Source organism: Conger conger, chromosome 4 (assembly GCF_963514075.1).
Source record: "Conger conger chromosome 4, fConCon1.1, whole genome shotgun sequence".
NCBI classification, from domain to species: Eukaryota; Metazoa; Chordata; class Actinopteri; order Anguilliformes; family Congridae; genus Conger; species Conger conger.
In genome coordinates this window covers 30335689-30359885 of record NC_083763.1, presented here as the reverse complement: position 1 = coordinate 30359885, position 24197 = coordinate 30335689, and the positions used below count along the sequence as shown (strand labels likewise).

At 46.8% G+C, this 24197-nt stretch overlaps 1 protein-coding gene across 8 annotated transcripts in view; it reads left to right on the top strand.

Moving 5' to 3' along the window:
- LOC133127441 (histone-lysine N-methyltransferase 2C-like) overlaps positions 1 to 24197 on the top strand; it is an 81216-nt gene that overhangs the window by 33222 nt on the left and 23797 nt on the right. For 3 of the 8 annotated variants that reach the window (XM_061240352.1, XM_061240348.1, XM_061240346.1), the window contains 18 exons: positions 2154 to 2291; positions 3230 to 3262; positions 3356 to 3481; positions 4323 to 4476; positions 4784 to 5022; positions 5837 to 5910; positions 6922 to 7116; positions 8303 to 8449; positions 8832 to 11120; positions 11818 to 12161; positions 12459 to 14140; positions 15080 to 15191; positions 15287 to 15365; positions 15449 to 15512; positions 15662 to 15894; positions 17474 to 19234; positions 20137 to 20337; positions 23698 to 23862. In XM_061240352.1, coding sequence (XP_061096336.1) covers positions 2154 to 2291; positions 3230 to 3262; positions 3356 to 3481; positions 4323 to 4476; positions 4784 to 5022; positions 5837 to 5910; positions 6922 to 7116; positions 8303 to 8449; positions 8832 to 11120; positions 11818 to 12161; positions 12459 to 14140; positions 15080 to 15191; positions 15287 to 15365; positions 15449 to 15512; positions 15662 to 15894; positions 17474 to 19234; positions 20137 to 20337; positions 23698 to 23862 — 8036 coding nt within the window. The remainder of the gene's footprint in view (positions 1 to 2153; positions 2292 to 3229; positions 3263 to 3355; positions 3482 to 4322; positions 4477 to 4783; positions 5023 to 5836; positions 5911 to 6921; positions 7117 to 8302; positions 8450 to 8831; positions 11121 to 11817; positions 12162 to 12458; positions 14141 to 15079; positions 15192 to 15286; positions 15366 to 15448; positions 15513 to 15661; positions 15895 to 17473; positions 19235 to 20136; positions 20338 to 23697; positions 23863 to 24197) is intronic. The other 5 variants (XM_061240354.1, XM_061240353.1, XM_061240350.1 and 2 more) reach the window with 4 other exon arrangements.

Below are 24197 nucleotides of genomic sequence, written 5' to 3'. Positions count from 1 at the left end.
CACACTTTTTTATATTCAGTGGAACCGAGACTGCTGTCCTTCGCCATTGTAGTGGAACCGATGTTTTATAAAATCTGAAAGGGCGGGACGGTCCCCCCCCCCCTCTCCCTTTACCCATCTGGGAGTGGGCACCTGACGTTTTTTTTTTTTTTTTCTGGAAGAATGTCTGCGCCCCTGTTTCAGGGATTTTATATATTTTATGTTCACATACTAGAGCGCAAGAAATTATATATGTCCACAAGGTTATATAGTGCTGCCTTTGTTAGCTGCTAAGGTACACAAGTCATTTTTGTACCAGTCCTTGGTTCAAATAGTATTGGTTTTGGATTCAATACATTTCTGTGCTCTATTTTTCTTGCCTGTCGCACTTGAGCCTGCTCGTTGGAGGAGTTGGGGTGGGATTTACACTTTCAGGATTAATTCATTTGTTGAAATACACCAGGCAAGTCAAATTCAGAAAAGTATTTGGATCCTTAACAACTGGTCCGTTTGGAACATAGAATGACAACTTTTCTTTATGAACTAAGCCTCATCTGCTTAATGTGTCTCGAAACTGCACTCACTGGGCACTTCATTAGGTATTTATTAGTCTTAGTGGTTTTATTGGTTTTCCATGTAAGAGGTTTGACGCGTTGTGTGTTCAGAGATGCTAATCTGCATACCACTGCTGTAAGGTGTGGTTATTTGCGTTACTGTCACCTTTTGTCAGCTATGACTAGTCTGGCCCTTATCCTCTCTCATTTTTGCCCGCAGAACTGCTGCTCACTGAATGTCTTGTTTTTCGCAGCATTCTCTGCAAACTAGAGACTGTTGTGTCCCAGGAGATCAGCAATTTTTGAGATATTAAACGACCCTCTCTGGCACCAACAATCATTCCACGGTCAATGTCACTTAGATTTCTTAGCATTTCTTGCCCATTCTGTCATTTGGTCTGAAAAACTGCTGAACCTCTTAACTATTTCTGCATTTTGTTGCTGCCACATTATTGGCTGATTAAATAATTGCATTAAAAAGCTGGTGGACAGGTCTACCTAATAAAGTGCTCACTAAGTGTTGAAAAACGATGGGCAAAATGGATGCAGCTCTGAGCCTTTGTGTTGGCATGTAAAAGTTATTCTCTGAAAATTGAGCCCCTTCTGGAGAAAATTGGGAGGGGACACTTATTTCACCAGGTGCCATGATGAGAATTTGCTGCTATTTTCTGCCATCTTTCCTCATATACTGGTAAAAGGAGGCTTCAAAAAACCGATAATGTGTGAAGCCACAGTTTCTGAGCTTTCCATCAAACTTTTTGAAAAATTGATTGGCAAAACACAGTGGTTTGCTTACAGCAGTGGGCATATACTGTCTCCCATTTTGGAAAGTCACTGTTCTTCTCTAGCTTGGCTGCTTTTTTCTTCTTCTTTGTTGTTTGCTTTTTTTACCCTCATATTTTAAGATTTTAGGACTGCTTTTATGTTTGGGGTCAAAACCCCAACAGTTTAAATGAACGTTAAATTGTTTCAATAGGAAAATTGTCACTTTTTTAACTTCTAGAAATATCTGTGAGAAACCTATAAGGCGCAGTAAATTACATTACATTACAGTTATTTAGCAAATGCTTTTATCCAAAGAGAATTACAGTTGATTAGACTAAGCGCGGGACCATCCCCCCTGGGGCAATGCGGGGTTAGGGCCTTGCTCAGGGCCCAACAGCTACACGGCTCTTACTGTGGCTACTTGGGATGGATTGAACCGCCAACCTTGCGCCTCCCAATCGTGCGGCTTAGACACTAGGTTACATGCTGCCTCTAAGTGAAAGGCAAGTGACAGTTGGGCACCTCTGAGAAACTGCCACCAGAATCATCCACAAAGAAATCTGAGATAAAAATAAAAATGGTTGTATATTTTCTTATATTTTTATACAGTTGCACTGGGTCAAAACAACCCCCAAAGTTGGTGAAACAACTTCTGAAAACTTAGCATTATGTTCATTATATATTTACTTTTTAATCTCACCAAATTAGAAAATTGGGGAAAAAAAACATTAGCAGTATCAAGATAAAAAGAAAAAAATGTTTTTTAGAGATGTCAGACACTAAATGCACCGCCTTCCATTGCTCACCCCCTTCCCTCTTTTCCTCCCTTCTCTTCCTCCCTCCCTCCCTCCCCAGCTGGTTTGGATATCGGCTCCATCCCAGACGACCCTGCGGTTGGGCCCCAGTCGCACCCGGGCCGCGCCCGGCGGGCTCTCCCGGTGGAACCGCTGGACGGGATCCTCAGCCCCGAGCTGGATAAGATGGTGACGGACGGTGAGTTCCCTTCAGCCTGCACCATGTCTGTCCGTTAACATCCACCTTCTGTTATTGTCCTCAGGACTTACAAGCACTAAAATGCTCATGCGGCTTTTGAACTTTCTTTTACGATTGCAGTCTCTCAAAGTACCGGACTGGAAAGTGTTTTCTGGAAGATACAGAAAAAAAATCTGTGCAGGTTCTGGTTGAAAGGCTAGAAAAATATTCCCTTCAACTGCTGGAAATTAATGGCCAAGCATTAATTAGCGCTTATAAAAGAATATATGTGTCAGTTTGATGTTATTTATGTATTTATTTAAAAATACATAAATAACATAAATACCTTAAATAACCTCTTATGAAATACTGTCTAATACTGCTTAGTTCATTTTAAAGCTTTTAAAAATGCTACATGAATACACTGAAACATGTTGAGCAATTAGTTCCAACTTTCAGCCAGTTGAGATTCATGGATATTATAAGACAAGTTTTTAATTCATCCATTATGTACTCATACTTTGTGAGATTTAGATAACATTTTTGGGGTCAGATCCTGGCAAAGGAATTTGGCGTAATTTGTAAATCCATCGCTGAAATGAAATGCAGGTTCTAAGGTCTCTGCCGTGCAGCGCTGGCTTATGTTTCCGCTGCACAGTAAGTGATTGATGCTGACACCCAAAGTGGTTTTCAGGCACTTCAGTCAACATTTGTCTTTCCAACGCGTGTTTTTACAGCTTAATGGTTTCCTCTACATGTCAAAAACGATGTTATGTGGTGACTGTTGATATTATAAGTACCAGTAATGTAAAGTGAGGACCTGCTATGTATGTATGTATGCATTTATTTATTTTTATTTTGAAAAAAGCATGTCTAGCACAGAATCTATGCTTCCAAGATGCCGACCGTTTCAACACATGAAGAACGCGTCATCAATCTAATTCCAGCTTTTTTTTCAGGTGCAATTCTGAGCAAGCTGTACAAAATACCCGGTAAGCGCCGATCTCTGAACTCCTCTTAGACATTTCAGACAAGCGATTTGGTGTTTCAGAAGCCGAGGCTAATAGTGTTGTCGCCCCCTGCAGAGCTAGAGGGGAAGGACGTGGAAGATCTGTTCACGGCGGTCCTGAGTCCCAGCACCACCCAACCCCTGCAGCTCATACACCCTGTTCCCCCCCTGCAAGGCCCCCCCATGCCTCTCCAAAACCCAGGTACGTCCCAGAACCTCGTCTCATACGCAACCCGGCCCCGCAGATCAAAGCCTGTGCGTTCTTTCCCAAAATTGCATCATATAACTTCAGCTGAACGGGTCAGCCAGGACTGTTTGAGAGCTCTACTCTGCCACAAGATAAATCGCGATGCACTTCTTTTACGATTGCAAAGAAAGTCTCTCAAATAACCGGACTGGAGAGTGTTTTCTGGAGGGAACTGAAAAAGCTGTGCAGGTTCTGGTTGGAAGGCTAGAAAAATATTCCCTTAAACTGCTGAAAAATAATGGCCAAGGATTGAGTGAGAGCTTATAAGAGAATATATCTGTCAGTTTGGCAAGAACGTTCAAAAGCTCCTTTGTCTCAGAGGCACAGACGTTGGGGTTTTAGGTGGATATGTGGTTTCCTCACAAAACGTCAGTGCTTCATGTTTATTTATTTATGGTTTTGTTTTTTTTGTCCGAGTTCTGTTTAAAAGTAGAATAAATGGTTCTTCTGTAGTTCTGGCAAAGTTTGTATGCTTGCACTGGTATGCATTATCACTAGTGTTGCAATATAGAAAGGAAAATGCCCAACTTGCTACAAGCCAGCTAAAATAGGAGGATCATATTGGTGCTCTACAACCTGACAGATAGATTATATAAGATTCCTAACCTGGACTAGTTCACAGGGACTAGCCTGAAATAAGAGATGGGCTCAGAGAAATTCACTCTGTTTAATGGAAAGGGGAGACTTTTTGACATTTTGACATCATTATCTTGCATTATATTTTGCCGCACTTTATTGTACTGTGTTATGTCATTGTTGTGTAGTAGTGCATATCTTATATCATATCATATCGCAGGAGACAGAATGTTTCCGCGGATGCCAGTGATGAACGGGCTAACGGGACCGAACCCCCACTTTCCCTCCGGTCCGATCGTCCCTGGGATGGCGGGTCCCTGCGCCCCCAACAGCTTCTCTCCCATTCAGCGCATGCCCTTCCCCGAAAACATGAGGTTCGACCACCTATACCCGCCCCCTCTACCATGCTTCTCAACCCCCATCCCCTCTCACCCACTCACACAGCATATACCATATACTCTCAGCTTAAACATGGCGCCAAAATGGTGGACTTCTGCCCCGGGTCCACTGCCCTGAGCGTGTAATTCATTTGAAAAGTAAAATGGCTGCCTTGGCAGAGTGAAGGTCATTCCTCTTCAAAGTAGTTTTTTTAAGCCTGATGTCAGGAGAGCTGAAAATGATAATATGCTGTCTTCTTGATCTCCATCCCCCATAACATCCCTCCTACTCTGCCCCGCCCAGGGTGAGAAAGGTCAACGCCATGCGGGGTGAGATGGGACGGCCCTGGCCTGCCCCTGCCCCTGCTCCTGCCCCCGCCCCTCTCCCCACTCCCTTGCCCGAGGGGGAGACAGATACCATGTCCAATGCCCAGCGGAGCACGCTCAAGTGGGAGAAGGAGGAGACCCTGGGGGAAATGGCCACAGTCGCTCCCGTCCTCTACATCAATGTCAACTTCCCCAACCTCAGGGAAGAGTTCCCAGGTGAGGCGCTCCACGGCCTGTAGCGTAGTGGTTAAGGTAAATGACTGGGACACGCAAAGTCGGTGGTTCTAATCCCGGTGTAGCCACAATAAGATCCGCACAGCCGTTGGGCCCTTGAGCAAGGCCCTTAACCCTGCATTGCTCCAGGGGAGGATTGTCTCTTGCTTGGTCTAATCAACTGTACGTCGCTCTGGATAAGAGCGTCTGCCAAATGCCAGTAATGTAATGTAATGTAATGTAATGTAATGTAACCTCACGGCACCAACCTTTATGAGACCTGAGAGTTATGAAGTTCTAACTGACTTTTTAGTTAGTGTCATAAATTAGTTGCTTATTGGGCACTAACAATACGTGTGAAGTTTTACATAAAAATACTGTTTAAAAGTATGACAAAATGCTAAATTTAATGGGTTGTATCTACTTGGAGCTCATTCCCTTCTATATCTTTGAAGCTCAATATCTCAAAACCACTCAGAACGCAGATAGTGAGTGAGCCCTTTCAAATTCAAACTACTTGATGTATAGTTTTGAAAGAGCAGGCATTAGAAATATGCAATATGATGCAATGTTAGCAACAGCCTTAAATGTGACTGATTTATATGCTCACTGTTATATATAATAATATCCAATGTATGTAATAAATATCCATCCATCAATCCATATGCAATGAGCCAGATTGGAATTAATTTAAAATACAGCCCTTTAAAATGATGTCTCTGTCCAAATACTTGTGAACGTCACTGTACTTCTGCATTACCCAGAGTGTGAGTGTTTCAGGTGGCAAGGCTTGATCAAGATTTGTGTTTGTTTTAAGACTGGACAACAAGGGTCAAACAAATTGCCAAGCTGTGGAGGAAGGCTAGTTCTCAGGAGAGAGCCCCATACGTGGTAAGAGGCCCCACAAAAGCTCCTGTGCAACATCCAATTCCCAGTGCTACTTATTAACTTTTACTATTATAAATATGAATTTAATTTCACTCATGTTATTATCGATTCCCACTTGGCTGCGTTGGTCTATGTTGCATTTAGTTTGTGATTTTCAAACAAAACTGGTCTGTTCCAAAAATGGCCCTGCTAAATTACTGTAATAATAGATGTTTTTACAAAACTAGATCAGATGAATGCATTAAACATGTATTCCATTCAGCATATTGATGGCTTTGTGAGCTGGTGCATTGAAACTGCAGGCTTGATATTTTATTTTTTACTTATTTATTTTTTGCTGTGGAAAGGTGGGTGATATTTTTCAGAATATATTTTGAGCACTGAAGTAAACTTTAGAGGGGGCGCTAGGGAGACAGCCAAGAGCTCATGCATCTGTTTGTGTATGCTTGTGTTCTCCCCATTTCAGTTTTCTGGAGGCGTTTTATAACCCATGGGCTTCCTCTGTCTTTTACTTTGATATTTCATTGCGTAATTTTCTAAAATAACAGGCAATGCTGCGCAAAATCTAAATGATTCGCCAAGGCTGTGCAGTATGATCTTGTGCCAGGCAATTATATGGTTTCTGAAAAATACACAAATCATCCTGGATTCTTTGCAGATATCAATCTGGATACCATGCATAATATTTGTGTGTTTCTGCTGTACTCAAACTCGTTTTACTCGACACGATAAAGTTGTGTTTTCAACACACCCATTGATATTCAGGTACACATAAGAGATTGATTTGTAACAAAGGAAGCTGTTGATCAGAATTTCTGCTTACCATAGCTGCAAAAAATAACTTGGGCATTTGTCCAGCTAGGTACAACAGCTAATGAACACCTACTTAAAAAACCTCAAAGCTTTGTTGGTGTTTCTCAGTACTCTGATAAATGCCAGGACTTTTCTTCATCATTATTTTGTACAAAGCCAAAATGCTTTTTCTGTCTAAATACATTTTTCACCTCCTCCCAGCAAAAGGCCAGAGATAACAGGGCGGCCTTGCGTATAAACAAGGTTCAAATGTCCAACGAGTCCATGAAGATACAGCAGCAGCATCAGCAGCCTGACGTCTTCGACCCCAACGTCCCCCTGGACTCCGAGCTGCTTCTCAAGGACCCGCTGAAGCCCAAGGAGTCGGAGCACGAGCAGGAGTGGAAGTTCAGACAGGTGAGGCAAACGGGTCCCGGCAGCGTGGTTGCACGGCACCGTCATCGGGTTGCGATCACCTGTTTTGGGGGGAACACTGGACTGCTTTGTGTGCGTGCGTTTGTGTGTGTGTCCGTGCGTGTGTGTGTGTGTGTGTGTGTGTGTGCGCGTGCGCGCGTGCGTGTGCATGTGTGTATGCCTGACCTGGGTCACATACATAATTGTTTCGGATTCAAATACTTTTCTATGCTTTACTGAGCTTGTCTGGTGTGTTGAAACCAATTACTTTCAGAAAGTGCAAATCCCACTTTCTGGTCTTCTTGGTTCATAATAATAATAATAATAATAATAATAATAATTCCTTGCGTTTATATAGCGATTTTCTCACCAGCCGGAAACTCAAAGCACTTTATGTAATGAGGGAATGTGATGTTATGAATCTTGACTGAACCACCACCAATATGTAGCAACGGCAGCCATTTTGCACCAGAATGCTCCCCACACATTATCTGAGGTGTTAAGGGAGAGAACAGTAGCTTTTTTGCCAATTAAATCAGGGGATGATTTGGTGGCAGGTTGAGCGGGCCTGGTATGGAATTTAGCCAGGACAAAGGGGAACCCCCCTCTTTGTGAAGACTTTCATGAGATGTTTAATGACCACAGCGAATCAGCACATCGGTTTAATGTCTCATCGGAAAGACGGTGTCTCCTACAGCACAATATCCCCATCACTGCACTGGAGAGTTAGGAGTTATTTGACCAGACGGAAGAATGCCCCCTACTGGCCCACCAACACCACTTCCAGCAGCAACTTAGTCATCCAAATACTAACCAAGCCCACACCTGCTATGCTTCAGCCATTCAGCAGGGGCAGAGTGGACTGCTGGCTCAATTGCACCAGGCAAGATCAATCCAGCACAGAAAATAATTTGAATACAAAGTAATTACGCGTGTGTGTGGGTGTGTGTGTGTGTGTGTGTGTGTGTGTGTGTGAACGTGCGCACATTTGCATGTGCACACGCCCGAGCAAGCACGAAACAACAACATGGAGTTGTGGGGCATGAGATTGATCGTAACCCGCGGCCAATGTGATAGCACGACTCGATTTCTTTTCTTTTCTTTTTTTTTAAATATGTGCATGGATGAGTGGTCATTTTTATGCACTTGGCACTGTATGGGGTACTAATTCTGAATTTGCATTGAAAAGGGAGAGTTAATTCAGATGTGGGGACCCGTTAAGAAGCAGCGGGAAAAGGTCCCAAAAACCAAAGCCATAAAATCATCAAATAAAGAAGTCCTTTTTGGACATTCCAGCCAGGCAACTATAGCTACAGGATGTGGAAAAATGTCTCTGGTAAGATCCCAGGCAAAGCACTGTTCTGGCATCTGTCTGCCAAGAACCCATAAACTAGGTTTACAAGGTGTAAAAAAAGAAACAGTAAGTAGAGATGTAGGGAGAAAAGTGGCTAACTGCTAAATCAGTTCCTTGGTCTACAAAATAGAACACTAATTAAGTTCACTAAGCTGCATTTCATCACCCCATTTCACACTCAGCATCACATCCCTGGAATGTAGATTGTTTCCTCTGCATGGCTTTAACAACAAACTAGATGTTTTGCGAGGGTTGCTTGTAGTTAAGTGAGGAAAGACATCAGAAGCACATCATCACTATATTTACTCATTCAATGTATAGTAAAACAGGCCCACAAAAGTGTATTTTTCTGTTTCCACAACAGCAAATGAGACAGAAAAGCAAGCAACAGGCCAAGATTGAAGCTACCCAGAAGTTGGAGCAGGTTAAAAATGAGCAGCAACTACAACAACAACAACAGCAGCAGCAGCAACAGCAGCTGCAGTATAGCAGCCAGTCTGGGAGCGAGCCCACCTCCAGTGGACACCAGAGCCCAGCAACAGCCCAACAGAGCAACGGAAACATGTCCCCATTGCAGCCCATGACTCCCAAAGAAGGGTTCCCTAGGTGCCAGCTACCTGGGACCCCCTCATCTGCTCCATTGGATGATGTGTTTGTGCGCCCCCAGGCTCCGCCCCCCGCCACCACCCGGACATCAGCCCATGACGCCTGTTTCCAGGTGCAGCAGCCCCAGGCTCAACCCCCACAGATTTTTCCGCCCAGCTCCTCTGCTTCCCGGCCAACCTCCCCATGGGATCCCTATGCCAAAATGGTGGGGACCCCCAGGCCCCCACCTACGGGGTCTGGCACAACCCGGAGGAGCTCAGTGGGGAAGCAGTCCCCTGCCCACGAGCCCTTTGGCTCGCCCACGTCCATGAACTGTGATGCCTACGCCAAGCAGCATGACACTCCCCAACCTATTACGCCTACCGACCCATTCCTGAAGCCTATGGGCCCTCCAAGGGTGGGCCCAGTCCCCCCTGAGCCTGCTGGGAGGAATGTAATGGGCGGAGGTGCTGGAGACCTGTTCACACGGCCAGGGCTCAGATCCGAGGTTTACCAGCGCATGTCCTATAACCGAATGATCCTCTCTGACCCCTACTCCAAGCCACTGCTGACCCCCATCCCTGGCAGCAATGAATCCGGCTCTGTGCCCCTGTTCAAAGCTCCCATGCCACCACCCCAGTCCCAGGACGCTTTTGGATCCATGCCGTCCACCCCGCGGCGGGCAGTTGTCGAGCTATATGAGAAACATGGGTTTTCCCAAAATGAGGAGAGCGACCCTTATGCACACCCTCCCCTCACTCCACGTCCGTCTATGAATGATAGCTTCTCCACCCCTCCCAGAATGGCCCGGCACCCCCAGGCTACCCACTTCTCTGCACCTTTGCCTATGAGCCAACACCCCCAGAGAGATCCATTCACACAGGCCTCCAGACCCCCTTCAACCCCCAGGCCAGATTACTCGCAGCAGTCATCTGATCCTTACGCTCAACCCCCTGGCACCCCTAGACCTCCTCTAGACCCATATGCCCAACCACCTGGCACCCCTAGACCTCCTGTGGACCCCTATGCCCAACCACCTGGCACCCCTAGACCACCTCTAGACCCCTATGCTCAACCACCTGGCACCCCTAGACCTCCTGTTGACCCCTATGCCCAACCACCTGGCACCCCTAGACCTCCTGTCGACCCCTATGCCCAACCACCTGGCACCCCTAGACCTCCTGTCGACCCCTATGCCCAACCACCTGGCACCCCTAGACCACCTCTAGACCCCTATGCCCAACCACCTGGCACCCCTAGACCTCCTGTCGACCCCTATGCCCAACCACCTGGCACCCCTAGACCACCTGTCGACCCCTATGCCCAACCACCTGGCGCCCCTAGACCTCCTGTCGACCCCTATGCCCAACCACCTGGCACCCCTAGACCTCCTGTCGACCCCTATGCCCAACCACCTGGCACCCCTAGACCACCTGTCGACCCCTATGCCCAACCCCCTGGTACGCCTCGACCGTCTGGTGACCCTTATGGTCAGCCCCTCGGCACCCCAAGACCTGGTCCGGACCCTTACTCCCAGCAGCCCTGCACCCCTCGGCCAACTGCCGCAGACCAGTTTCCTCAGCAGCACCCCAGTCGCAGGCCATCCCCCTCTCAACCAGTGGACCCTTACGCCCACGCACCGGGGACCCCAAGGCCCACAAACACCCAGCAGCCTGGTACCACAAGACCGGTGCTAAATGACCCTTATGCCCAGCCACCTGGCACCCCCCACCCCGGCGCGTCCCACGGGGACCCATTTACTCGGCCAGCAGGCCCTGGTTCCCAGATGCCCAAACAGTCTGGTATGGTGGATGATGGCCTTGCACAGCTGCAGCCTAACCATGCCGGCCAAGCACTTGACCCCTATGAGCCGGTTCCAATGACTTCACACCCACAGTCTGGGGAGAGGCAGGCTCATGATATCAGAGACCAGCCAGAGGTGGGGCATGAGGGTACTGCCCAGGCTATAGAGCAGTTGCCAATCCTCTCACAGTCCACGGGGAATGTCCCTGATGTTCAAAGTGGCGGGGCACAGCCTCTGGTAGACACTGAAGAAAAGCTCAAACAGGTATGTGCTTATTTGGATTAACAGATGGACATTCCGTCAAAGACCACATTTGATAACATCTGACTTGACGATGGCAGCTAGTATGTTAGCATGTCAGATTCTTGGTAGAGATACAAGATTTATCTAGAGGCTACTGGGTGTTTGCTTGGGTTCTAGTATATGGATCTACCTCATTTTTGCAGAGATGACTGAAGCTGTCAAAACCATCCCACTGTGCTCCCTCCAATTGTTCAGAAAATGGTTAATATATATAGAATGCTGTGACCTAGAATGCTGTGATATCAACTTCATCCTTTTTTAAATGTTTATCTTTAAAGGTACAATAGGTAAGATTTTTGTGTTAAAACATTGTTACAAGACCGTTGTAAATCCCTTCCTATCATTGAAAAAGGCTCACTGACATGTTGACTCACCCTCTGACAGTTGATGGCCTGACACTTGTATAATAATATAATTCATGCTCATTCTTTGAAAATTGGTTCTAATTGCCAGAGCCAATGGCGTTTCAACAGAGAAGGAGGAGTAATAAAGTGTTGTGGTTTGAAGGGGTTTGTTGCTGCAATTCCTCTCTTGACTGTTAGATGTCCGAAATTACCAATTGTACCTTTAAGTATAATTTTAAAAATCTATTAAGTGCAATTCCATATACTGGTATATTTGGCTCATGTTGATAGCCCCTTTTCTTGTTTCTTTTCAGCGGCAGCGTTTGAGGGAGCGGCTCCTCAAGCAGCAGCAGCAGAAGAGTGCCATCCGCCAAGAGAAGGGCCTTGTGGAGCCACCCATGCCCCAGGCTCCTGGGGGCCCCGGGACTCCTCGACACTGGTCGCAGGAGGACCCCGGATCCCAAAACGAGCTTTTCAGCAGGCCCCCTCCCCCATACCCGGGTATGATGCGAGGTGCTCCGATGGGCCCTGGGGCTCAGAGGCATCCTGTACCCTTCCCAAGTGACCAACAAGGGCCCTTCCCACCCAACAGCCAGTTTGCCAGACCCCAGTTTCCAGGGGACATTGCTAATATAGGCTTGAGACAACATGGTGCAAGGTGAGCTGTTATAATAATTGAACATTACCTGTTGCAACTGATGGTCATAAAAAGAGAACGTAGACGATAAAAGTCTTTTCTGAAATGGCCTTGTGGTAATTTGTTCAAGTAGAAATATGTGACATGCCAGTTGGATATTGCATTGCATTTCATGAAAAAAATGTGTGATGTGCAATTTACATTGTTGGAATGTGTTAGCATTGTAGGCCTAGTTAAAATCAAAGGATCAAACTTTGCCCTGTTTATAATAATCAGTTTATTATTATTAATAATTTCAAGTTCTCATTTCAATCCAAGGTTTGGAATCCTGCCTGGTGGGCAGGGAGGGCAGGAACACTTTCTTCGCCCCCCCCATCCCATGCAGGGTTCAATGATGGATGTCCCCCAGCAGATGAGGAGGTCCCTTTCCATGGGAGGAAACCCAGCAGGTCTCCCCCAGCATTTCCCCCCCAGGGGCCTGCAGATGCAGCAGCACAACATCATGGGCCAGCCCTTCATCGAGCTCAGACACCGAGCTCCCGAGAGCAGGCTGCGGCTCCCCTTTGGACCCCCTGCTAACCACCCTCAGCGTCCACCAGGGTTCGGGAATGGGGCGAGGCAAGAGTTCGCTGGCAATCCTGGTGCAAGGATGGTGACAGGGCTCATGGCAGCAGGCCAATCTCAAGGCATGGCCAATCACCTGCAAATGTCATCCAGCTTGGAGAACCTGCACCAGCATCCCGCTATGACAGTGGGACCGGGTCCCCAGCATCCCCCCCTTATGCGGTCCCTAAGCCACCCCGCTGCTATCGAATCATTTGCCATGGCTCCACCCTCTCTCCTTCCCTTGGCAGCCCCACCCACAGAGCAGACTGATGAGATGCCAATGGGCACCGCTGAGGGTATGGAGGAGAAGCTCGACACAGATGATTCCACAGTGAAGGATTTGGAGGACGTAGAGGTGAAAGACCTGGTCGATGACGACCTGGAGAACCTCAACCTAGACCCGGATGATGGGAAAGACCTGGACCTAGAGGCCAATGACCTGCACCTTGATGATCTACTGACTTCTGGAAATTTTGACATCATCGCCTACACTGACTCTGACCTTGACCTGGGAGACAAGAAGGACATGTTCAATGAGGAGCTGGACCTCAGCGACCCCATCGACGAACATGGTGAGGCCACCGAAATGCAGAAGGCTCTGTCCGAGAAGAGGAACGCCAGCTCGGCCTCTTCTGGGTCAGCTCCACACACAGTGCCTAATGGGGAAAAATATATTGGTACAACAGGGCAGAGTCGAGTCAAACATGAAATTGGCCCTGCCGATGACCCAGCTGATCCATTCTGCTCCGAGTTAACTGTAAAAACTGAGGTCACGAGTCAAACAGGTCAAAACCTAGAGTTCTCCAGCTGTCAAAGCCAAACCAGTGACAGATCAGAGAATGACCTGGAATGCTTGGAGGCTGCTCGGAAGGCTGCCCTTCCCTGCCCCACTGCAATTCTCTCTAGTCTGCTAGTCCAGGAGAAGCAGGAGGAAGCCAGACTCATCCAAAAAAGCTCCACCAACCTACTTGACCCAGTCACTCAAGCTAACCCAGCCTCAGGCCTACATCAGAACCACGCCCTGCCAGTACCAGCTCACCCAAGCCTCATGATGGACCCTGCTTTTGTTCAGGGGCCAGCACTGGGAAACTCTGGGTTCCAACATGCACAGCCTCCCTGCCAGAGCTTTGGAGTCATGGTCCAGCAGGCCCAAGCAGACCTGCCAATGGGCAGTCAGCACCTCTCCCATAATCTGCCCCCCCCAAGCCACCAGGCAGCATTCCCCCAGGAACAGGGCCCCCACTCAGCAGTCCAGCCCAACAGGCCCTTGCTCCTGGATGAGCAGCCCCTCCTCTTGCAGGACCTCCTGGACCAAGAGAGGCAGGAGCAGCAGCAGCAGAGACAGATGCAGGCCATGATCCGCCAGCGCTCAGACGACACATTCCCCAGCGTTGGTGAGGCCACCTGCTGGCTCTCTGTTAACACACCCAGCTTTTTGTAATATGCTTCCTATTCATCCACTTTCATATGTAGAGATAATGTGTGTGTGAACAGACAAATTCTTGTGTGCTTACATGTTTGTGGATGTATAGAACCACATGAGTGTTAAGTTTTTAATCGCTGGAGAATCAAATATTTCCCAATTACATTGTATAGAAACGAGACAAGCAACCACAGTATATTGAGGACTGCACTCCATATTGTCCATTATTGAGCAGCACTATGCTGGACAGGCGGGACGGATAGCACTGCCACCTCACAGCAAGGAGGTCCTGGGTTTGAATCCCGGTCAGCCGGGGCTTCTCTGTGTGGAGTTTGCATGTTCTCCCCATGTTTGTGTGGGTTTCCTCCGGGTATTCCGGTTTCCTCCCACAGTCCAAAGACATGCAGGTTAGGCTGATTGGAGAGTCTAAATTGCCCGTGGGTATGAGTGAGTGAGTGCATGGTGTGTGTGCCCTGCGACGGACTGGCAACCTGTCCAGGGTGTATTCCTGCCTTTCGCCCAATGTATGCTGGGATAGGCTCCAGCCCCCCTGCCATCCTATTCAGGATAAGCGGGTTAGGATAATGGATGGATGGATGGACTAAGCTGGACATACACCTGGATGGCCATTGGCTGCATGCTTGTGTACAACAATGCATTTCAGCTGTGGGTACCCTTTCCAGTGAGGACAGGACAGGCTAGTGATGTTGAATACGAGAGACCAGGCATATATGCCGAAGGTTGCTGGTCTAATTTTGCTCGGAAAGATGTACTTAACCACAATGGGTGTGTCATGTACGTTCCCACATGTATATCATGTGGGGATGCCATGTCAATTTAATTTTATATTTGTGCAAGAACTCAGTTTTTTAATGCAAAATTTTGTGGGAATTGTCTTGTTAACCTACAGAATTTGACACCATAACTGACCCAATCATGAAAGCCAAGATGGTGGCCCTGATGGGAATCAACAAAGTGATGGCACAGAACAGCATGGCGATCCCCCCGATGGTCATGAACAGGTATGAACCCTCACGCAGGTTCTTAAAAATGATCTGTCCAGGGTTTTAAGGCAATTTTGCTTTCTAACATAATGTAATTTACTTCCCTGTTGCAGGGTTCAGGTAGGAGGCCAGCAGGTTCCTGGAGAACAGTGTCCTGATGGTGGTGCAGTTCTTCAGCGGGTTGTCGGACAGGTAGAAACCATTTTGCTTCTGCTCTCTACTTTTAACTGTTGTTTTTGCAAAAGGATGATTTTATTGTCTTTCCTTTGTTGCAGGACATCAAAGTGGCTCAACACTTGACAAGACCAAACCCACCAAATTTTGGGCATGGATTCCCAAGTATGTATATATGTATAAAATGTATTCGTGAAACCTGTGTTTTAACTACATGGGTAATAATATTGTTTTAAAGGCTGAGAATGGTGTTTTCTCAGTTTTCAGTGGGCCAATCATCAGGTACAGAGATGATGATGTCACCTCTCTTTCAGACGATGCTCAAAAGAAACAGTATGAGGACTGGCTGAAAGAAACCCAGCAGCTGTTGCAGATGCAGCAGAAGTTTCTGGAGGAGAAGATCGGGGCCCACAGGAAATCCAAAAAGGCCCTCTCGGCCAAACAGCGAACGGCAAAGAAAGCAGGTCGCGAGTTCCCTGAGGAGGACCTGGAGCAGCTGAGGCATGTGACGGAGCAGCAGAGCGTGGTGCAGAAGCAGCTGGAGCAGGTTGGTCAGGCCCCCCTGCTGTTGTCACACAGACCCTGCCCACAACCCATCTCTCTGTTTAAGGGTTTAAGAAATAAATGAGTACTACACCACATGGCTTTAGCTTCACACTTACACTACTACTACTACTACTGATGATGATGATGATGATAATTTTACAAGGAGTATACTTTATATGGTCTTTATTAAAAAAAGTCCCACCTTTGGTCCTAGAACGGCTATTGTGGTGTCCTCATTGGTCGCAGAAGATAAGTGCCATGATGGACAATGCATCTTTTAACCCCCTACAGATCTGCATGGTTAATCCTCCTATTTAAAAAAAATAAAAGCAAATATGTCACATTTAAGAATCTCCCGTCAGAGAGTGGATATAGCCTCTTGAACAAAGAGCATCATTTCCACCAAATGCAGGTTTTAAGATTTCAGCTGCCACATCCAGGTGGTGCAGCACATTTTGTTTGCTCTGCTTGTGGAGTAGTGTTTATCCTGAGAGATTCCCTGGGGGGAAATAAACAAATCATTGAGATCGTACTTTACAGCGAGGGCAATCTCTCCCGTTCCCTCCTTCCTCAAAATTGGTTTGTTCCGCACAGTATTTCCTTCTCCCGTGACCTTTCCATGACAGAGCACAAGGAGACCTCGCTCCCCCCGGTGCCCTGGAGAATACCGAGGATGAATTTATACCCTGACATTTTCAGATCCTGTTCTTCCTTCTGTCAACATTTGTCCCAAGGCCCTTTTTATATAGCTTATACAACCTTGATGTTTTTCCAGCGCTTCTCCCACTCTGCTTCACAGATGGCTGTGCAACGATTTATGGGATTTATGTGGCACTGTGCTCAACAAATTGGCCACACTGTTTAAAGGGGTCTTGTGTGGTAGTACATAACCTTCATACAGGCTGAATAAAACCCCACAACTTTATACGTGAATGTTCACACCCCGCAGGTTACTGCAGATTTAAACTATCTTCGTGTACATGATTATTTTTTATAGCCCTTTGCTAATTTGACATCTGCGGTACTTTGATATCTAATTGGCTTTATGTTATAAATACTGATGAATGCTGTTAAGCAGGTTTGGTACAAATACAAAAAATATTATTATGCTCTTCACCACTGTGTTGCAGTAGCATAATATATTTGTACCTTTTTCTAGACTGTTCCTGTTGTTTTTGCAAATCAGTTTTCCTTCCAATATTAAAAACAGAAAAAAGCTGCATGTTTATTCTGTCCCCCCCAAATATGGCTGTAATTAGTAAATCAGAATAATTTGGCTGTGATTAGCCATTTAAATGTACGTAGTTAAAAATATGAATTGAATTTTCACACCATCCAAATTGTACTCCCCACCTGTCAATCCCTCCCACTGTCCCCCATGAACAGGACTGTATGGCCTTCAGCCAGCTCCTCATTGGCCAAAATGGATAATGTGATTTTTCCAGTGCTGATTGTTTTTTTTCCATTTTGTGGATTTTTTGAGTGTGCGCATTCATTTGCTTCCTGTGCTTCTAGTAGATATGCTTTTGGTTATTTCTCTAGTGCTACCAGTAGTTTTTATATATGCATCCTTTTTTAAGATTCGGAAGCAGCAGAAGGAACATTCTGAGCTGATAGAAGAGTATCGGGTCAAACAACAGCAACACCAGTGCAGCTTGCAGCCACCTGTAATTCCTGGAGCCCCGCCCCAAGGAGCCATGATACCTGGAGCCCCACCCCAAGGAGCCATGATGCCTGGAGCCCCACCCCAAGGAGCCATGATGCCTGGAGCCCCACCCCAAGGAGCCATGATGCCTGGAGCCCCACCCCAAGGAGCCATGATGCCTGGAGCCCCACCCCAAGGAGCCATGATGCCTGGAGCCCCACCCCAAGGAGCCATGATGCCTGGAGCCCCACCCCAAGGAGCCATGATACCCGGGCCCCTGCCAATGGGCCAGCCCATGATTAGTCACATGATGCAGCAGCAGCACTTGGGCCAGCCAGCCCCGCCCCGCATGACCCAGGCTGGCTGGCAGCCCAGAGCTCCGGCCCCCATAAGGGGCTCCAGAATGCCCCCTCACCTGCCCCCACAGAGACCCCTGGTCAACCCCGCCGCTCAGCCCGCCCTGCCCGGGCAGCTGCCCATGGTGGGACCCAAACCCCAGCCAGTGGGATCAGCGGCATCAGGCAACGGCACAGGTAACGGCGATGGTGGCGGCACCCCTCATGTGAAGTTCGACGACAACAACCCGTTCAGCGAGGGCTTCCAGGAGCGGGAGCGGAAGGAGCGTCTGCGGGAGCAGCAAGAGAGGCAGCGGGTCCAGCTTATGCAGGAGGTGGAGCGGCAGCGAGTCCTGCAGCAGCGAATGGCGATGGAGCAGCAGCAGCAGGGCATGCTGGGAGCTGAAGTCAACCGGAGGGCCTTCTACAATTCAGACCTGTCCCATGACTTCATGCAGCCGCAGAGAACCCAGCAACAACAACAGCAGCAGCAGATCGGGGCCGGGTTCCCCCAGCAGCTAGGTATGCAGCCCGGATTAATGGCCTTGCCCTCTGGTGCCCCCTTCGTGCCGGGAGGAGAGCATCAGGCAATTCCGGGAAATGGACCCTTCTCTGTCGAAATGGGACCCAGCTTTCCATCCAAACACCCCATGCAGCCGGGGTCTGGGTTTTCCCTGGGACAGCCCAGGCCCGCAGGGTTCCGGGGGCCTGGCACGGTGCCCCAAGGCGCCAGCGATGGTCCCCCCTTCGGCATGGAGCCGGCCACACCTCTACCCCCAAACTACCCAGGGTCCGGTCAGTCTCTGATCCAGCTCTACTCCAACATCATCCCGGACGAGAAGGGGAAAAAGAAGAGGAACCGCAAGAAGAAGAAGGACGAAGACGCGGAGCCCGTGAAGACTCCGTCCACCCCACGCTCTGACCTGACCGCCCCCCTCACCCCCTGCCTCTCCGACACCTCCTCCACCCCCACCAGAACCTCCGCTCAGCTGGGGGACCCCGACCCCTGCGACCCCGGCTCTTCAGACAAACCGCACAAGGTCCTCTCCCAAATCAAGCTGGAGAGGCTGGAGCCCGGCGAGTGCAGGGGCCCTGGGGAACCCGAGCTGGAGGAGTCGGTGGGCGCCGTTAAGGTGGAGGAGGGGAAGGAGGGGGCTTCTCCCCTCTCTGACGGCCAAAGTTCTACCCACGGTAACAAGGGAGAACCTGGCGTGGAGCTCCTGAAGCACCTGCTGAAGAACAAGGGCGCGCCCCATGCCCCGGCCAATCAGACACCGGAGGACGGTCTGCACTCGGAGGATGAGGGGTCGATGGACAGCAAGACCCTGCTGAAGCACATGCCCCCAGACGCTGGTGCTTTGGTGAGTTGAATGACTCATCGATTTTCCTCCTCCTTCGGTTTAAACTCCAGCAGCTGACTCATCCTGCGATTGTACACAGGTTTTGAGGTTAAAGATTTGAGATTAAGCCAGGAAAACTGTGTTAAGAAGTGCTAAATGGAGGAATGCTGAAAATGTAATTTAACCATGTGTTAAACTGCCCAAAAAAAAAACATTTTTACAGAAGTGTAGTTCAGCAACACTGAAATGGGATTTCAGTGTTCATCCAAACATTAAGAATAAAGCTTTTACAGTAAAGGTGTAAACATTCTCAATTCAGGCTTTTGATTTTCATCCTGTTAGCACAGCAGCAATCTATGGGGGTAAATACTGCTGGTCCAAGATACCCAAATTGGACTCTCAAGGCCAGTAGTACTAATGGTTTTGCTTTCTAATGTGATTATCGATTGATTGATGTCACTGATTGGTCTGAAATTCCACTTACCCAATAGTTTTTTACGGCACAAATGAGCATAAACCCAGCACAAACAAATGTTTGCCACTTCGGGCCGATTTGGAGCTTGTTGGGGTGGGAAGATGACGTCATGGCTAATAATAAAACACTTCATATCTAAATAAACATAACGGCAAATAACAAAACAAATACAGTACAAACACATTTGTTTCTTTCAACGGCACAAATGAGCAGAAATGTAGAACAAATGGCCAAGACTACTTTGGAGCGATTTGGAGTTACTTGGGGTGGAAAATAATGTCACAGCTCATAAAGTATAATGTGAAATATATCGATAACCATACCAGCACAAATTATTTTTACGGCACAAATCGACACAAACGCAGCACAAACAAATGATAATGTTTTTATTCATGTTCTGATCACGTGGGGTGGCAACTTGATGGAGGTCTTTGTATATTATACCCAGAGGGTCACGGGGGTCCAGTCGTCCAACAGCTCTGATATTGCGTGTCTGGTGTTGCCCAAGCAGGGCAAGAAGAAACGATGCAACAAGAGGGCGCCCAAGAGCGTGGAGAAACCCGCATCCCGTTACAAAAAGAGGAAGAAGGAAGAGGAGCAACCGATTGGCTACTCCAGCACTGACACGTTAATGACCCAGCTCAAACAGGTACTGCACTGCACCAATGCATTCAGTAACTGCGCTAATTTCATATAATAATCCTTTGTATTTATATATAAATGTAATATTGTGTTAATATTTGAATGTTTACATTTTAAGAAAACTCGTAACATCAAATGAACATCCTTGTGCTATGTATACAATGAGCTCCATAATGTTTGGGACAGAGATCTTTTCTCTATTTGGCTTGGTACTCCACAATTTTTTATTTGTAATCAAACAATTCACATTTGGTTAATGCAAACACTTTTAGTTAGAAGTAGTTCTATACATTTTGGCTTCTCCATGTCAAAACTGCATTTATTATACATAGACCCCCCATTTCAGGGTGCCATAATGTTTGGTTTTGATTTATTATGTAAATAAAAGTTGTCAGGTTTGGTCACATATCATGGATGCAATGAGTGCTTGAGGTTTGTGACTCATAGACATCACCAGGTGCTGAGGATCTCCTCTGGTTATGCACTGCTAAACCTGTGCTGCTTCACCTCTGGTGGATAGTTGCCTTAAGTTAAGCCTTAAGCAGCCATACATGCCCAAACAACCAGCGATTAAGTAAGCAATTGAATGCGCACAACAAATCAGAAACACTTGTGAAGCAATTTATCCCAGATATTACAGGTCCCTGAACTAGGGGATGGAACATAAAATGTGTATAAAATGTGCTGTAATTTCCACATGGTGAAACCAAAATGTACAAAAACACCCTTTTATAAAAGCAGAAATGTCTGCAACCACTTGTTTATTGATCTAAAATCGTGGAGTAGAGTGCAAAAGAACATTATGGAGCTCACTGTGGGCAAATCATTCAGTAAGTCAGTATTTTACATTAATATAATGCTGTGATGGAATTAAGTTGTGCATTGAGTGTACCTTGGTGCATGTTTTACAAGTCAATGACCTGAAATGAGTGGGCAGTGGTGCATCAATCATGATTTTAACCCAATAATTCTGGCCTGTTTCCCTGGTGTGCATCTGCATTGGTGGTTGGATATTTATCCGCCTGTTTGGGCCTGAGGTGGTTTGGTTACAGTTCAGTTGGCAGCCAGTTGTGCGCCTCACGCACCAGCCGAGGTAATGTCCCCTCCAAATAACTGCCCTGAGGGACGATGCCGGACAGTGCTAGCGGCAGGTGTTGGAGACTCGAAATACCTGCCTGTGGGACACATCACCTGACTGCAGTTGTCCCTGTCATAGATCCCTCCAATCGCCAGTAGCTACACTCTGCAAATGGAGCTCTGTTACCACCTATGTGTAACCTTGCATATTACTGTTTATGGCTGGGTTGCGTGGCGCATAGTTTGTGCAGACGTGTGACTCCTTCTCATTAACGACTATGTATTCACGTGCACATACGTGTCGTTAGTCTGTGCCAGAGTGAGATTTATTTGTGATCAAGGAAGAAATGGGCTCCAGAATTTTTGGCACCCTTGATAAATATGTAAATATGTAAACTTGAAAATAATACAGTTATTCACATAAGCTTTATTTTCCATCATGTGTAATGCAGTGTGACTTATTAATGATTCAAGTTTTTCAAATAAAATTAATATTTCCCCAAAAAGGAAATGATAAGCTCCACATTTATGGTTTAATCATTTTTGCAAACACCCTTGGCAAAGATGACAGCCATGAGTCTTTTCCTATAATTTGTCATTATGCTAGAAAACAAGTGCATCTCACCCTGCTGCGTATGGGGCTGAAAAACCGTAGAACAGTTGCCCATGCTAACTCCTGTCCACCGTCAATGGGCCTGTGAGTTTTGGAACTGGACCTTGCAGCAATGGATGAAGGACGCCAGGTCCGATGAGTCCTGTTTTCTTTTCTATAAAGGAAATGGCTGGAACATGTTCGCCCGCTTACCTGGGGAAGAGATGGCACCAGGATGCACTGTGATGCTCTGGGCTGCTCGGAAACCCTGGGTCCTGGCATTCATGTGGATGTCAATATGACCCTACCTAAACATTGTTGTGGATCAGGTTGTATTCCCTGATTGCAGTGTGGCAGTAGGTTAATGTGCCCTGCCATTCTGCAGAAATGTATTCCGGAATGGTTTGAGGAACATGATGAAGGGTTCAACGTGTTGCCCTGGCCTCCAAATTCCCCAGATCTCTGTGGGAATGTGCTGGAACAACAAGTCTGATCTGTGGCAGCTCCACCTCGCAAATTACTTAAAGGATCTGCTGCTAATGTCTTGGTGCCAGATACCACAGGGCACCTTCCGAGGTCTTGTAGAGTCCATGCCTCAGCAGGTCAGAGCTGTTTTGGCTCTACAGCATATTGGGCAGGTGGTCATAATGTTTTGGCTCATCTGTGTATATGCGTGCACTGTTATTATTCTATGCCGAAATGTATTTCTTTATTTTTGCTTTTTTGTGAATCTTCCCATTTTTATTTCTGTTATCCTTACTAGTAATTGCTTTAAATAGATGTTAATTTCTGTGTCGGTAAGAATAATTTGTGATAATGTTTCTAATGGAAGTGCTGGAAGGCCTAAATTGGATCTAAATTGAAAACTCTAAATGATTATTTTAAAATCATTAACGAAGGAAAGGGGTTTATGTCCTTCAGTTACTCAGTAAGAAGAAGCAGCGTATTAAATGCTTGCTATTCTGGTGAGACACAGCTGGGTTGAAAAGAAATTGCCATGGAAATACGGCCTTTTAGTCATCAAATCGTGACTGAGCTTTTCTGGTTAAACATTTTCGCTGCCGCAGTGTTCGACATCTGTAGGAAAATTAAATGTGCCCAGCAAAGAGATTTGTTGGAAATGACATTTTTCAGCTTTCTGATAGAAATGTCAGGATGCAGTCAATATGAGAGAAATTACTGGAAGGATTCTTTTTTTTGATGCTGCTGTTCCCTGTATCTGGGTTCCCATCAGTAACGTCATGGGGCACATTCAAATCTCTTATTTTTCTGTTTTTTTCTTTTTCTTGCACCTGACCCAAAAATTGATCGAGGTCTGCCAACTTTAAAGACATTCCAACTCATTAAAGGCTCTCTTTCTTGGGGATAGAAGTAAAAGTTAGGAACTCTAATATTTTCTTATGAAATATTTGCAGAAGTATTTCTGGGAAAGCCTAATGTATAAATGATCAACCCGTGGATCCTCCTCTCCCCATCTGCCACATCTGTAACTGACTTGGCTTCAAACTAACATTTCAAGGAGCAAGGACATACCATTTGCCTAATGCACGTTTTCTCGGTTTCCCTGTCTTCATTTGTTTTTCTTGCCTGGTTTTGTAGCTTCTCCCAATGGAGAGAGAAAAAAGAGTAAAGTAGGCGATCTCTCTCTCTCTCTCTCTCTCTCTCTCTCTCTCTCTCTCTCTCTCTCCCTCTCCACAGCAGCTGTCCCTCCTGCCGCTGATGGAGCCCATGATCGGGGTGAGCTTCGCCCACTTCGCCCCTTACGGCAGCGGGCAGCTGGACGGGGAGAGCCGCCTCTCTGGAGCATTCGGCAGCGCCTCCTTAGACGGCGTGTCTGACTACTACTCCCAGCTCATATACAAGGTGAGCGTCGTCCTGAGCTTGGGCTCCCGGCTCTGAGCCGTAATGGCCGAATGAAAAAATCGATACGTTACAGCGCCGCGATATTTTGGACTACAAAATTTGTAGTGGCACAGGTGCCAAGTATCAAAATGTTATTATTAATATACAGATTGAACCTTTTGTAATTTATTATGACAGTGTTGTGAAGTCTGTTTAAGACTTGTCTGACAGTCCCATTTTCCAAGAAGTGATTAAAGATGGAAGTGAGGTGAAGAGAGTCAAACTAGCAGATGACATGGATTTTGGCAAAGTTTTCCAATGGGAACATAATTTGCGGTCAAGAAAGGTAGTAAAGG